At 38.8% G+C, this 11,734-nt stretch overlaps 1 protein-coding gene across 1 annotated transcript; it reads left to right on the top strand.

Moving 5' to 3' along the window:
- The first annotated feature begins 289 nt into the window (after window positions 1-289).
- LOC109045010 (lactase-phlorizin hydrolase-like) lies at window positions 290-9,994 on the top strand. Its single transcript, XM_042731801.1, has 17 exons — window positions 290-900; window positions 1,497-1,567; window positions 1,658-1,741; window positions 1,906-2,005; window positions 2,102-2,186; window positions 2,269-2,959; window positions 3,037-3,682; window positions 5,088-6,644; window positions 6,822-7,090; window positions 7,487-7,777; window positions 7,856-8,054; window positions 8,135-8,337; window positions 8,435-8,541; window positions 8,615-8,746; window positions 8,843-9,066; window positions 9,225-9,473; window positions 9,567-9,994. The coding sequence occupies exons 1-17, from the start codon at window positions 327-329 to the stop codon at window positions 9,788-9,790; spliced, it is 5,706 nt and encodes a 1,901-aa protein (XP_042587735.1). The 5' UTR covers window positions 290-326; the 3' UTR covers window positions 9,791-9,994.
- Window positions 9,995-11,734: the final 1,740 nt, after the last annotated feature.

Genomic DNA, 11,734 nt, shown 5'->3' with positions numbered 1-11,734 from the left:
TAGGTCAAAATGATAGTTTTTTTAGGATTTTTTATGGTTGAATACAATCAAGAAGGTCAAGGAGCAACAGGCCAATATCGTCATTTAAAGGGAAATTAATTGAATGCTTTTCAGTTCAATTTTTGTCAAAGAGCCACGTGTGGATCACGAGCCATAATTTCATGACCACTGGTCCATATGATAAACTTAATGACTGCCATAAACTGTATCACTAGTTAGATTAAAGTTAAACTGCATGATTGTGACGCTAATATGTATGCCTCCCCTTAGATTAGCAGTAGTACTTAAAAAGAGCTTTGAACACTCTTCCCCTTTGTAGAACAGTCATGATGAAGGTCCTAGAGGGATTTCTTTCTCTTGGTTTGTTGGCTGTTTTTTGGAGCTCCAGTAATGCAGAGCAACAGGACTTCATGTTACTTGCTGGCCCTCTGAAAACCAGCCAGACTTCACCTTCAAATGAAGATGATGTGTTTAACTGTGGAGGTCCACTGCCTCAACAATCCAGAGCCTACTTCCTGTACCTTCAGAGCAGAGGGGTGACCCACTTTAAAGTTCCCCTGTCCTGGTCTCTCATTCTTCCCTCCGGTGATCCCAACCAGCCGAATGAAGACACTGTGAAGTGCTACAAGACGCTCTTGCAGCAGCTGACTGAATCTGGCATCAAACCTCTGCTGGTTCTCCATCGTTCTGCTGTTCCAGAACCCTTCAGAGCCAGATCTGGAGGCTGGGAGAATCCATTACTGGTGCAGATGTTTGAGCAGTATGCAGGATTTGTGTTCAGTACATTTAGAGATCTTGTGGACACATTCATCACGTTCAGTCACCTGCATGAGCTACATGAAGCGCAACTTCAAAATGCTGTCCAGTCTCATGCAAATGTTTATAAGCAAATATTCAAAGGTAAGGCATGAGCTTATTAATTAATTCATTAAAATAATGTAAAGGGAAAACTCTCAGTAACTTAGTAAGTTTTGAGTCAAAAGTCCAATTTATACATCTTGACAAAACTACTCTCATGAAAGCCTGAAAAGTTTCTATAGGCAAGTTTTTTTCAAATAAATCGTATGTCTCCAGTCAGGTTGTCACATGCATTTTGAATGTAATGTCAATGCAAATTATTATGACTTCTGTTTGAACCTAATAATGGTTCAATATTTTGTATGATACCTGTAAATAAAAAAGTCCATGACCTCAGACACATACAGTAAGAAACACTGGCCAGGGTCGTGACACCTTTAACATAGGTTTCATAAATAACATGAAAATTGTTTATGGTTCAAATGTAGCTGAAATAAGACTAAATTGCTCATTTCATTGCCCACTGTGACAACTCAATCAATGAAAATGTAAAAAAAAAAAAAAAAAAAAAAAAAAAACTTAAAAATAAACTTTATTAATAGCAGAAGTATTCACTGGAATAAAATTGTGAAAACTAGCCAATCTTTTTTTTTTTTTTTTGATGGTGTCATTGAGACTGATTTTTTTTTTTCTCTCAGCACTTCATTTGTCTCTTGGGATCAGAGCCAGTGATATTAATTCCTTTTATCAAATGGGGCCAAAAATCATGGTAGGTGTTCAAGACAGATCATCATATATTATACTGCTGAATAGTTAATCTTATGTAATTTATCACATACTTCTCTTATCTCATCTTCAGGCGCATGTGGATTTCATCTCTCTGCATCTGCAGTACAACTGCAAATTGGAGACACCTCTAACGGACGAATTGAGGAAGTATCAGGTAATGATTTATTGTGGCTCTTGAAGTAATCATCTTCGCAGCAGAACAGCCCATTGAATAATCATCAGATTTCATAAGACTTTTTAATATTCTAGACTGCTTAAATGGTTGATGTGACAGAATATTCCAGGACACTGGACTGACATTTGACATTCTTGTTTCAGTTTGGCAGTGGTCAAAAGCCCATCCTTATGTATCAACTGACAGTCAAAGACTGTGATGGATATGAAGATCATTTCAAACCACTTCATGCTATTTTTGGAGGTAAAAGTTGTCATATTTCTTTAATAAGTGATGTGTCGAATGTCTAAGATGCTGTTTATGGAATCAAAATACCAGATGCTAACCTATTATTTGCAGTTTTACAGAACAAAGATCTTCACATCATGGGCTGTGACATCACACACCTTTTTGAGAAGCTAAATCGGGAAGAAACACTCAAAAGGTAAAGCTGAAACCATAAAAGTACAAATATCAGTACAAAATAGCTATACAAAAGTCATCATAACAACTATGTTCTCATTTAGTTTGCAGATGGAAAATACTAAGGCAGTCTCACATCAGAAATCAGCTTCTGCATTCTCATACCAAAAGGTCTGGCAGAAATTCAGAAGTCAGACTGAAGCTGAGCGTGATCAGTTCTTGAGCGGCTCGTTCCCAGTTCATTTTGACTGGTCTGTCTCCAGTGAAAGTTTCAAAGTGGAGGGTGGATGGACTGAACACGGGAAGGGCGAGACAATATGGGACAGATTTAGCCATGAGGGTCATGTCTTTGAAAACCAGACCACTGATTTGGCCTGTGATAGTTATCACAAGGTGGACTATGATGTGTATCTGCTTAGGGGCATGATGGTACCTAATTATCAGTTCTCAATTTCCTGGGCTCGCATTTTCCCCACCGGACGCAAAGAAAGTTTGATTGAAAAAGGTGTTGCTTATTATGACAAGATGATCGATACACTCCTACAATCCGGCATCGAGCCCACTGTTACCCTGCATCACTGGGACCTTCCCCAAGCTCTGCAGGACTCAGGCGGCTGGGAAGATGACTCTATTGTGGAAGCTTTCAAAGAATTTTCTGATTTCTGCTTCTCACATTATGGAGACCGAGTCAAGACATGGATCACCTTCGGCAGCCCGTGGGTAGTGAGCAACTTGGGGTACGGAACAGGGGAACATCCCCCGAGAGTGAAAGACCAAATAATCGCATCTTACAAGGTGTGTCTGTCAATCTGAGAAAGTACCAGATATTTTTATGAGTTTAGAAAGTGACAATTCTTTGTGTGCTTTTGCAGGTGACGCACAATATTATAAAATCTCATGCTGAAGCCTGGCATATTTATAATGACAATTACAGAAAACTGCAAGGTGGAAAAGTGGGCATTGCTCTTAACTCCGATTGGGCAGAGCCGAGGAATCCCTCAAGTGATCAGGATGTAGCAGCAGCTGAGCGTTATCTAAACTTCATGCTGGGCTGGTTTGCTCATCCCATATTTGTAGATGGAGACTATCCAACCGTGTTAAAGGAACAAATTGAGAAAAAGAAAGGTTCATGTGGTAAAGAGCTGGCAAGACTCCCTGTCTTCACTGAGGCTGAGAAACAAAGAATTCAAGGCACAGCTGATTTCTTTGGACTTAACCACCACACTTCCCGACTGATTAGTGAGAGCTTGAATAGTTGTGATGCTGGACCGAATAATGTCGGGGACTTCCAGACTCATATTGACCCCACATGGCCCCCGACAGTTTCTGACCAGATCCAGTCTGTTCCGTGGGGTCTTCGAAGATTATTGAACTACATCTCTTTAGAGTACACGTCCATCACAAAGGTGCCCATCTACATCACAGGAAATGGAATGCCAACCGAATACAATGGCAATATGTTCAATGACAATGAGCGTGTCGACTATCTCCAAGCCTACATTAATGAGGCAATGAAAGGTAAGCATCTTAATAGAATTGTGGTCAGTGTTTAAAACTAAGACTCTATAAGCCTTTTTAGAAATAGCAGGTCAGTCTGTGTGAAATCAGAGAGTTGGAGACTTAAACCTCTGTTTTTTTTTTCCATTTTCCATGAAAACAGGTCCCATGTACACCTACTTACACTTACACTTACACTTTTCAAGAATTTCCTAGTCAGTCAACAGTCAAATGAGTCTCAAAAATGAACACTTCGGGAGTCTGAAAATATATAAAAAAAATTAAACTCTGCAACCATTTTATGGATCTTGGTTTTAGGGCACCAATATCAGTGCAGGATGCTATGAACAAATTTCGGGGAAGCAATAGCCTTAAAGTGTTAGTTCACCCAAAAAATGAAAATTAGCACATGTTTTACTCACACTCAAAGCATCCTGGGTGTATATGACTTTCTTCTTTTAGAAAGTATCCTGGCTCTTCCAAGCATTAGAATAGGAGTAAACAGGTGTTTTTGTTCAACAGTCCAGAAGACGTGAAATAAAATGTGTGCATCCATAATAAAATGTGCCTCACACAGCTCTGGGGGGTGAATAAAGGCCTCCTGTGGTGAATCAATGCATTTATGTAAGAAAAATATCCATATTTAAAATGATATAAACAACTTTTTCTCAGTTCTGTAAATTGTCGAAGGTGGAAGTCGTTCGGGCAGATGATGTAGGATGTATGTGTAGCATAACTTCAGTGATTAGTGACGAACGTGGATGTACGGAGGAGAGACAGCACAACAAAATGCCCGAATTAGAAGCACAAAACAAGTATTTGTAAAGAAAAATGTAGGAGGATAAGCCAAGAAGAGACTGGAAAACCATTTTTGACTGGCATTTTGTTGTGCTGTCTCTCCTCCGTACTTCCGCGTTCGTCACTAATCACTGAAGTTATGCTACCTTTGCTCCTGTAAACAAACCCACGAGAGCATATCTCACAGGTGCGTGCACGACGCATACATCCTACGTCATCTGCCAGAATGGCTTGTACATATGACAGTCAGCAGAAGTGAGATAAAAATGTTTATAGCATTTTAAATATGGATATTTTTCTTCCAAAACTGCATCGATTCGCTACAGGAGGCCTTTATTCACCCCAGGAGCCGTATGAGGCACATTTTATTATGGATGATAGTGCTTTATTTGTCTACTTTTGGACTGTTGAACAAAAACCTACCTACTCCCATTCTAACGCTTGGAAGAGCAAGGATTTTTTTAATATAACTCCAATTGGATTCGTCTGAAAAAAGAAAGTCATATACACCTAGGATGCTTTGAGGGTGAGTAAATCTTGGGTTAATTTTCATTTTTGGGTAAACCCTTTAATTTAATTTAACACAGTCTTCTATCTAAAGTTCACTAACTTCTTTTTGTCCAAACAGCTGTGCTTTTAGATGAAATTGACGTCCAAAGGTTTACAGTCCAGTCTCTAATGGATGGATTTGAGGGTCCTCAAGGCTACAGTCAACGATTTGGATTGCACTATGTGGACTTTGAAGATCCTGACAGACCGAGAACCCCCAAAGCATCAGCATATTACTACTCAAAGATGATTGAGAGAAACGGATTTGCTGAGACTGCGACAAAGGCTAAGATGCAAAGTTATGGAAATAAAATTGGAATTACAAGACTTCCTAGTCTGCCACCATCTGAAGTTCCTTCAAAATCTAAGGTTGTTTGGGAAAAGTTTTCCCCTCAGACCAAGTTTGAGAGACAGCTTTATCACTATGGAACATTTCCAGAGGGATTCCATTGGGGTGTCTCATCTTCAGCATATCAGGTAGAAGGGGGCTGGAATGCAGATGGAAAAGGACCAAGTGTTTGGGATACTTTCACTGTAAAACCTGGTAATATCCCAAACAACGACAATGGTGATGTTGCATGTGACAGTTACAACAAAATAGATGAGGATCTACACATGTTGAGAGCCCTAAAAGTAAAGACTTACAGATTCTCCTTGTCATGGTCTAGAATTTTTCCCAACGGCTATAAATCTTCTCTTAACCAGAAGGGGGTGGACTACTACAACAGGCTTATAGATGGTCTCATAGCAAACAATATCACACCCATGGTGACTCTCTACCACTGGGACCTGCCACAGGCTTTGCAGGACATCAGTGGCTGGGACAACCCTGAAATTATTAACATATTCAATGAATACTGTGACTTTTGCTATGCAACATTTGGAGACAGGGTGAAGTTTTGGATCACATTTAATGAACCCCAGACAATTGCATGGTCAGGATATGGACTGGGTCAGATTCCACCTAATGTGAATCAACCCGGAGATGCTCCATACAGGGTTGCACACAACCTCCTGAAAGGTCATGCACAAGCATATCACACTTATGATGAGAAATACAGGGCATCTCAAGGAGGTCTGGTATCCATTAGTCTGAACGCTGAATGGGCAGAACCCCTAGACATCAATGTTCCTCGAGAGGTGGTGGCTGCTGATCGAGCCCTTCAGTTCCAGCTAGGCTGGTTTGCACACCCCATCTTTAAAAATGGTGACTACCCTGATGCCATGAAATGGCAGGTTGGCAATAAAAGTGAACTTCAAGGCTTGACAGAATCCAGGTTGCCTTCTTTTACTGATGAAGACAAAGCCTTTATCCAAGGAACAGCTGATGTATTCTGCCTTAATACATACACTACCAAAGTTGTGCGTCATGCAACCAGCAGACTCAATATTGAGTCTTATGAAACTGATCAGGATGTTGAAAAGGACAATGCAGATGGCTCTGAAAATACAGCTGTTAATGAGCAAAAGGCTGTTGCTTGGGGACTCAGGAGACTTCTTAACTGGTTAAAGGAAGAGTATGGTGACCCTGAGATTTATATTACGGAAAATGGTGTGGCAACAGGCACTGCTATAACAGTTGATGACACTGATCGAATATTCTTCCTGAAGACCTATGTTGATGAGGCTCTTAAAGGTATTCACTAACTGCGTATATTTGTGCATAAAATCTAAAGAAAAATTAGTTTTTTATACTACAGCAGAATCTACATTTTAGAATAACTATTATTATTAATAGTGAATGCAGCCCAAAGTTTTTGATAGTGTTACTAAGCAAATTGTTTAACCTGACACACATGTATTCTCTTTTTAGCACACAATCTGGATGGAGTCCGTATCAAGGGTTACATTGCTTCCTCTCTAATGGACTCCTTCGAGTGGCTGAAAGGCTACACTGTTGGCTATGGACTTCACTATGTGAACTTTAAACATTCAAGTCGGCCAAGAACTCCAAAGCGCTCCGCTCATCTCTACTTTGATATAATGAGAAATAATGGCTTTCCATTGCCAACAGAGGAAGAAATGCTATATGGACATTTCCCAGAGGGATTTATATGGAGCACAGCAACTGCTGCCTATCAGGTACAATCCATTTTAACAAATACACTTTATTTTGATAGTCCAGCTTAGACATTCTGCTGACTCTAAGTAACATTACAACTACATGTCAACTACCAGTTATTAAAGTATTAGTAGACTGTCTGCTCAATATCTGCTAATACTTTATTTTGATGGTTCTCCAACAGACATCTACTGACTGTAAGTAAATTTGCAAATGCATGTCTCATTGTTCTACTAACCCTAACCAATTAAGTGTACTAATACTCTACTTATACTCTGAGGTTGACATGTAGCTGCAAATTAATAAGAGGTGAAATGTAGTGTATGAAATAAAGTGTAACATTTTCATCCTATTGTATTTGTTCTGAAGATCTTCAAATGATGACATTTGTTTTATGTTACTCACCAACACCACAGATAGAGGGAGCCTGGAGAGCTGATGGAAAAGGTCTCAGTATTTGGGACAAATTTGCTCATACTGCTTTAAAGATATCGCAGGATGAAAATGGTGACATTGCCTGTGACAGCTACAACAAGATCGCTGAGGATATCAATAGTCTCAAAACACTCAGGGTCAACCACTATCGGTTTTCTATTTCATGGCCCAGAATTATGCCAGATGGAACGACCAGGAAAATTAATGAAGCTGGACTCAACTACTATCATAGACTAGTAGATGCTCTTTTGGCAGCCAATATCAAGCCACAGGTAAAATATCTTGAATAAAATTGCTCTTGTAGCCTAAAGGAATTCAACTCATTTCTATTAATCATTTTGAACTGGCAGGTGACTTTGTACCACTGGGATCTCCCACAAGCACTTCAGGATGTTGGTGGCTGGGAAAATGACACCATTGTCGAGAGGTTCAGAGATTACGCTGATGTTGTATTCAACAGTCTGGGAGACAAAGTAAAGTTCTGGATCACTATAAATGAACCCTACAATGTTGCAATGATAGGACATGGCTATGGAAGTGCAGCACCAGGTATCATTTGCACTGAAAATCCTTGCAAAAAAAAATATTTTGACGTTAATAAAGTAATTTACAGTTTTATTTCTGTCCAGGTATAAGTTTCAGACCAGGCACTGCACCATATATTGTGGCACACAACCTCATCAAGGCTCATGCTGAGGCCTGGCATGTGTATAATGACAAGTATCGTGCAAAACACGGTGGCATCGTTGGCATCACGATAAACTCTGACTGGGCTGAGCCAAGAAACCCATACAAACAAGAAGACGTGGACGCTGCCATTCGTGTAGTTCAGGTACAGTTTCGTAGTTCAACCATTTCTGCATCCATGACAGAATTGTTATCATTAACTAGAACTAAAATTTACATTTCTTTTTCATCTCTTACAACAGTTCCAGATTGGTTGGTTTGCTCATCCTGTGTTCAATGGAGATTACAGTGATTTAATGAAGAACATAATTCGAGAGAGAAGTTTAGCGGCTGGCCGACCACAATCAAGGTAATAAAGATATTATTCAAAGCTTTGTCACATGCTTATGAATGCTTTAACATTTGCATTTTACATCTAACAGGCTTCCAGAATTTACCCCGGCAGAAGTAGCAAGAATTAAGGGAACTCATGATTATTTTGGATTCAACCACTACACCACTGTCTTAGCCTATAACATGGACTACAAGAACCTCGAGCATTATGATGCAGACAGGTAGCCTTTAAAGTTTTACTAAACATAGTCATACTGTTTCAGGCCCAATTTATTTAAAACATGCATCAATATTTATTATGTTGCCATCTATTCCAGGGGTGCAGGAACAGTTGCAGATCGTACATGGCTGGATTCTGGATCCTTCTGGTTGAAAGTAACTCCTGTGGGATTCAGAAAAATTCTGAATTTCATTAAGGAGGAATATGGAGACCCTCCTATTTACATTACAGAGAATGGAGTATCAGAACGAGGGTCAATGAATCTGAATGATGTTCACCGAATCCACTACTATGATAACTATATCAATCAGGCCCTAAAAGGTAAAGAGTTTTTATTTTCCTCAGAGAGGACAGCATTATGCAACAGATTTCTGTGATGCTTTTCCATGTGTTTTAATATTATTGCTTGTTTTTTCAGACTAGTATTTTGGTAAAAATTCATTTATGATAATTGCATAAAATGTCATCTCATTATTTAGCATATTTGCTGGATGGAGTAGACATCCGTGGCTACGCTGCCTGGACACTAATGGACAATCTGGAATGGGCGACTGGTTTTGATGAAAAATTTGGCTTTTTCTATGTAAATCGATCAGATCCTTCTTTACCACGTATCCCTAAGAAGTCTGTCTGGCACTATGCTTCTATAATCAACTGCAATGGCTTCATAAGCCCAGGAGAAAGTCCACCTGAATGTCAGATCCATGAACCTGATGTTGACATCCCCGGTACTTATTTACTTATCTATCTATGTAGTTGTACCCTTTGTTCCATCCATTCATTAATTCGTCCATCCATCCAACTTCTTTTCTTGTTTACAGGTACTACTACTCCATCTCCTCCTGGTGAGGAACTGTTGGTTAGTTTTTTAGGCTTGGAAGTGCCAGGTCCTGATGCTACACTGGCTCTCAATGTCCTCTTCAGTCTCTCCATTATTGCAGCAGTCGCTGTTGTCGCTATGCTGTATGGACTTGTCAAGACATCTAAGAAACAAAAACGTCCCGTAGAGGAACACATTGACCTTGAGAAAAAAGACAAGTTCTGAACATCTGCTTTACCAATGTATATTACATTTATCAAGTGCATGAGTTAATGTTTGTCACATGAATATGAAATTCATTGTCAGTCTATTTAAATGCATACAGTAGATTATGTTATGTGTGTTTTAATGCTTTGCATATGAAAGTTATTTCTGTACATGCTGATTTTAAAAAAGAAAATCAAAAGAATAAAGTATTTCAGTTGTTAAGTCTCTTTTTATCTGATCATACATATCACAGTGTAAACAACAATGAACCAACACCCACTGAGTCTTTGCTGATGCTATCAGAAGAAAGAAATACAGAACATAAATGATTTTATGTGATGTAATTTCATAAGATAAGCATATGCACAGAGATGCACAAAATTTTAAAGGTAACAGAGGGTGAATAAAAGATCACTGTAATGGGATATTAAGATTGTAAAGATTTGTATCAGCAGTGCGATGACTTTAAGTAAACTCACACATTTGCTGTTTATCTTAACAATGATAATTTCCTGTGAGTTATTACCGTGATCTACTCTATGATATCCATGCATGGTGACCTCTGTGTGGAGTTTTATGAAAGCCTTGCAAACACACACCAAGATAACAGGTATAATAAAAAAGAGAAACAGTTTTGACATCTTCAGACAGATTTGATATCTTCAGATAATGCAGATTAATATGATCAATGCAGTTTCTCTCAAGGCAAAGTTCATGTAAAACTGAGTTTCAGCAAAATAATTGCTGTGACTGGTTTTATTTATCAAAATTACATCCATGTTATTTAGTCCATAGGGTATATGTTTAGAGAGAGTACTGATTTTACAGGCAGAACAAACAGGTTGAGTGACCAAATAACATTTGCCTCTTCAGGCTTTCAGAAACTGTTCTGCTGAAATCTGCTATTTTTACATATTGCACTTCTGTATCGCTGGATACAGTCTTTTATTACTGAATTATGAAACCATGTGTTTTTATCAGCCACAGTGAGCTGTGTCTGTGATAGTTAGAATGAGGACAACAATGCCACTATTTATTTCTATCATGGCCAGAAGAATGAGTTATACTACTAGGCCCAAGAAACCAATTAAATACCTGAGTTTGTATTACTTTGGCAAACCAGCTTCATCTTTTAGAGCTTCAGTGGAAGGCGTTGCATTTATGTCCGTTACCTCCATATGTGTTGTTCAAATTTACAATTAGATTCTGTTTTAGAGAGTCTGTCAATTAGAGATGTTTTAATAAGGTGTGTCATTTGGTCTTTCTGAAAGAAAAAAAATAATAATAAAAAATAACTTACAACTGTTCCTGAAAAGATATTTGTTCTTGTGTTTGACCCCATCTTCTCTCTAACCTAAGGAAAGTCCAAAGGTTTCTACAGTAGGATGATCTACTTTCTAATGAGTTTTGTCCACTGACATTTGAGGTTTCTGCAGGTTTGTGAAAGTCTGTAGAATAAAATGAAGTTTTGAATAAAAACGTATATAAAAGATCTGTAAAAACACCTTTTAAGTAGGCCGGCTCCCTAACCCTAACGACTCGTTGTTTTGAACAAATCTCCTCACGACTCAACACTGCTCACCACCTCCTGGCATTACCACGTGACCTTCTGAAAAAGTCAATGCATGGATCAGTGAACGACTCTTTCGATTTACTTGGATGAATCAACATCTCTACTGTGTAGCCTACTGATTCCAAGATATTCTGCTGCGAGAGAAGCAACAAACAATTCAGAGAACATTACAAAATAAGCTAACCATGTTCATGTGAATGCCATGCTAATTCACTAACTTTCCCCTAAATTGGAAGATATTTTTTACAAATAAATAAATATTTCATAAATATATAATTAACCTTTTGAGCGGTACGGTCCCACATATGGGATTCTAATTGCCGTGCCCCTGGGAGTATGGTCCCACATATGGGATTTAGAACGTTCAGTGACGTCACATAACTGTCAAA

This window comes from Cyprinus carpio, chromosome B9, assembly GCF_018340385.1.
Source record: "Cyprinus carpio isolate SPL01 chromosome B9, ASM1834038v1, whole genome shotgun sequence".
Taxonomy (NCBI): Eukaryota; Metazoa; Chordata; class Actinopteri; order Cypriniformes; family Cyprinidae; genus Cyprinus; species Cyprinus carpio.
The sequence above is the reverse complement of the archived record's forward strand: the minus strand, read 5'-3'. Positions and strand labels throughout refer to the sequence as shown.

Coding starts and splice junctions, on each gene's coding strand:
- LOC109045010 (XM_042731801.1), top strand. CDS start 327: ATGATGAAGGTCCTAGAGGGATTTCTTTCTCTTGGTTTGTTGGCTGTT. Junction 1,568..1,657: donor AAATGGGGCCAAAAATCATG/GTAGGTGTTCAA, acceptor TCTCATCTTCAG/GCGCATGTGGATTTCATCTC. Junction 2,960..3,036: donor AAATAATCGCATCTTACAAG/GTGTGTCTGTCA, acceptor GTGCTTTTGCAG/GTGACGCACAATATTATAAA.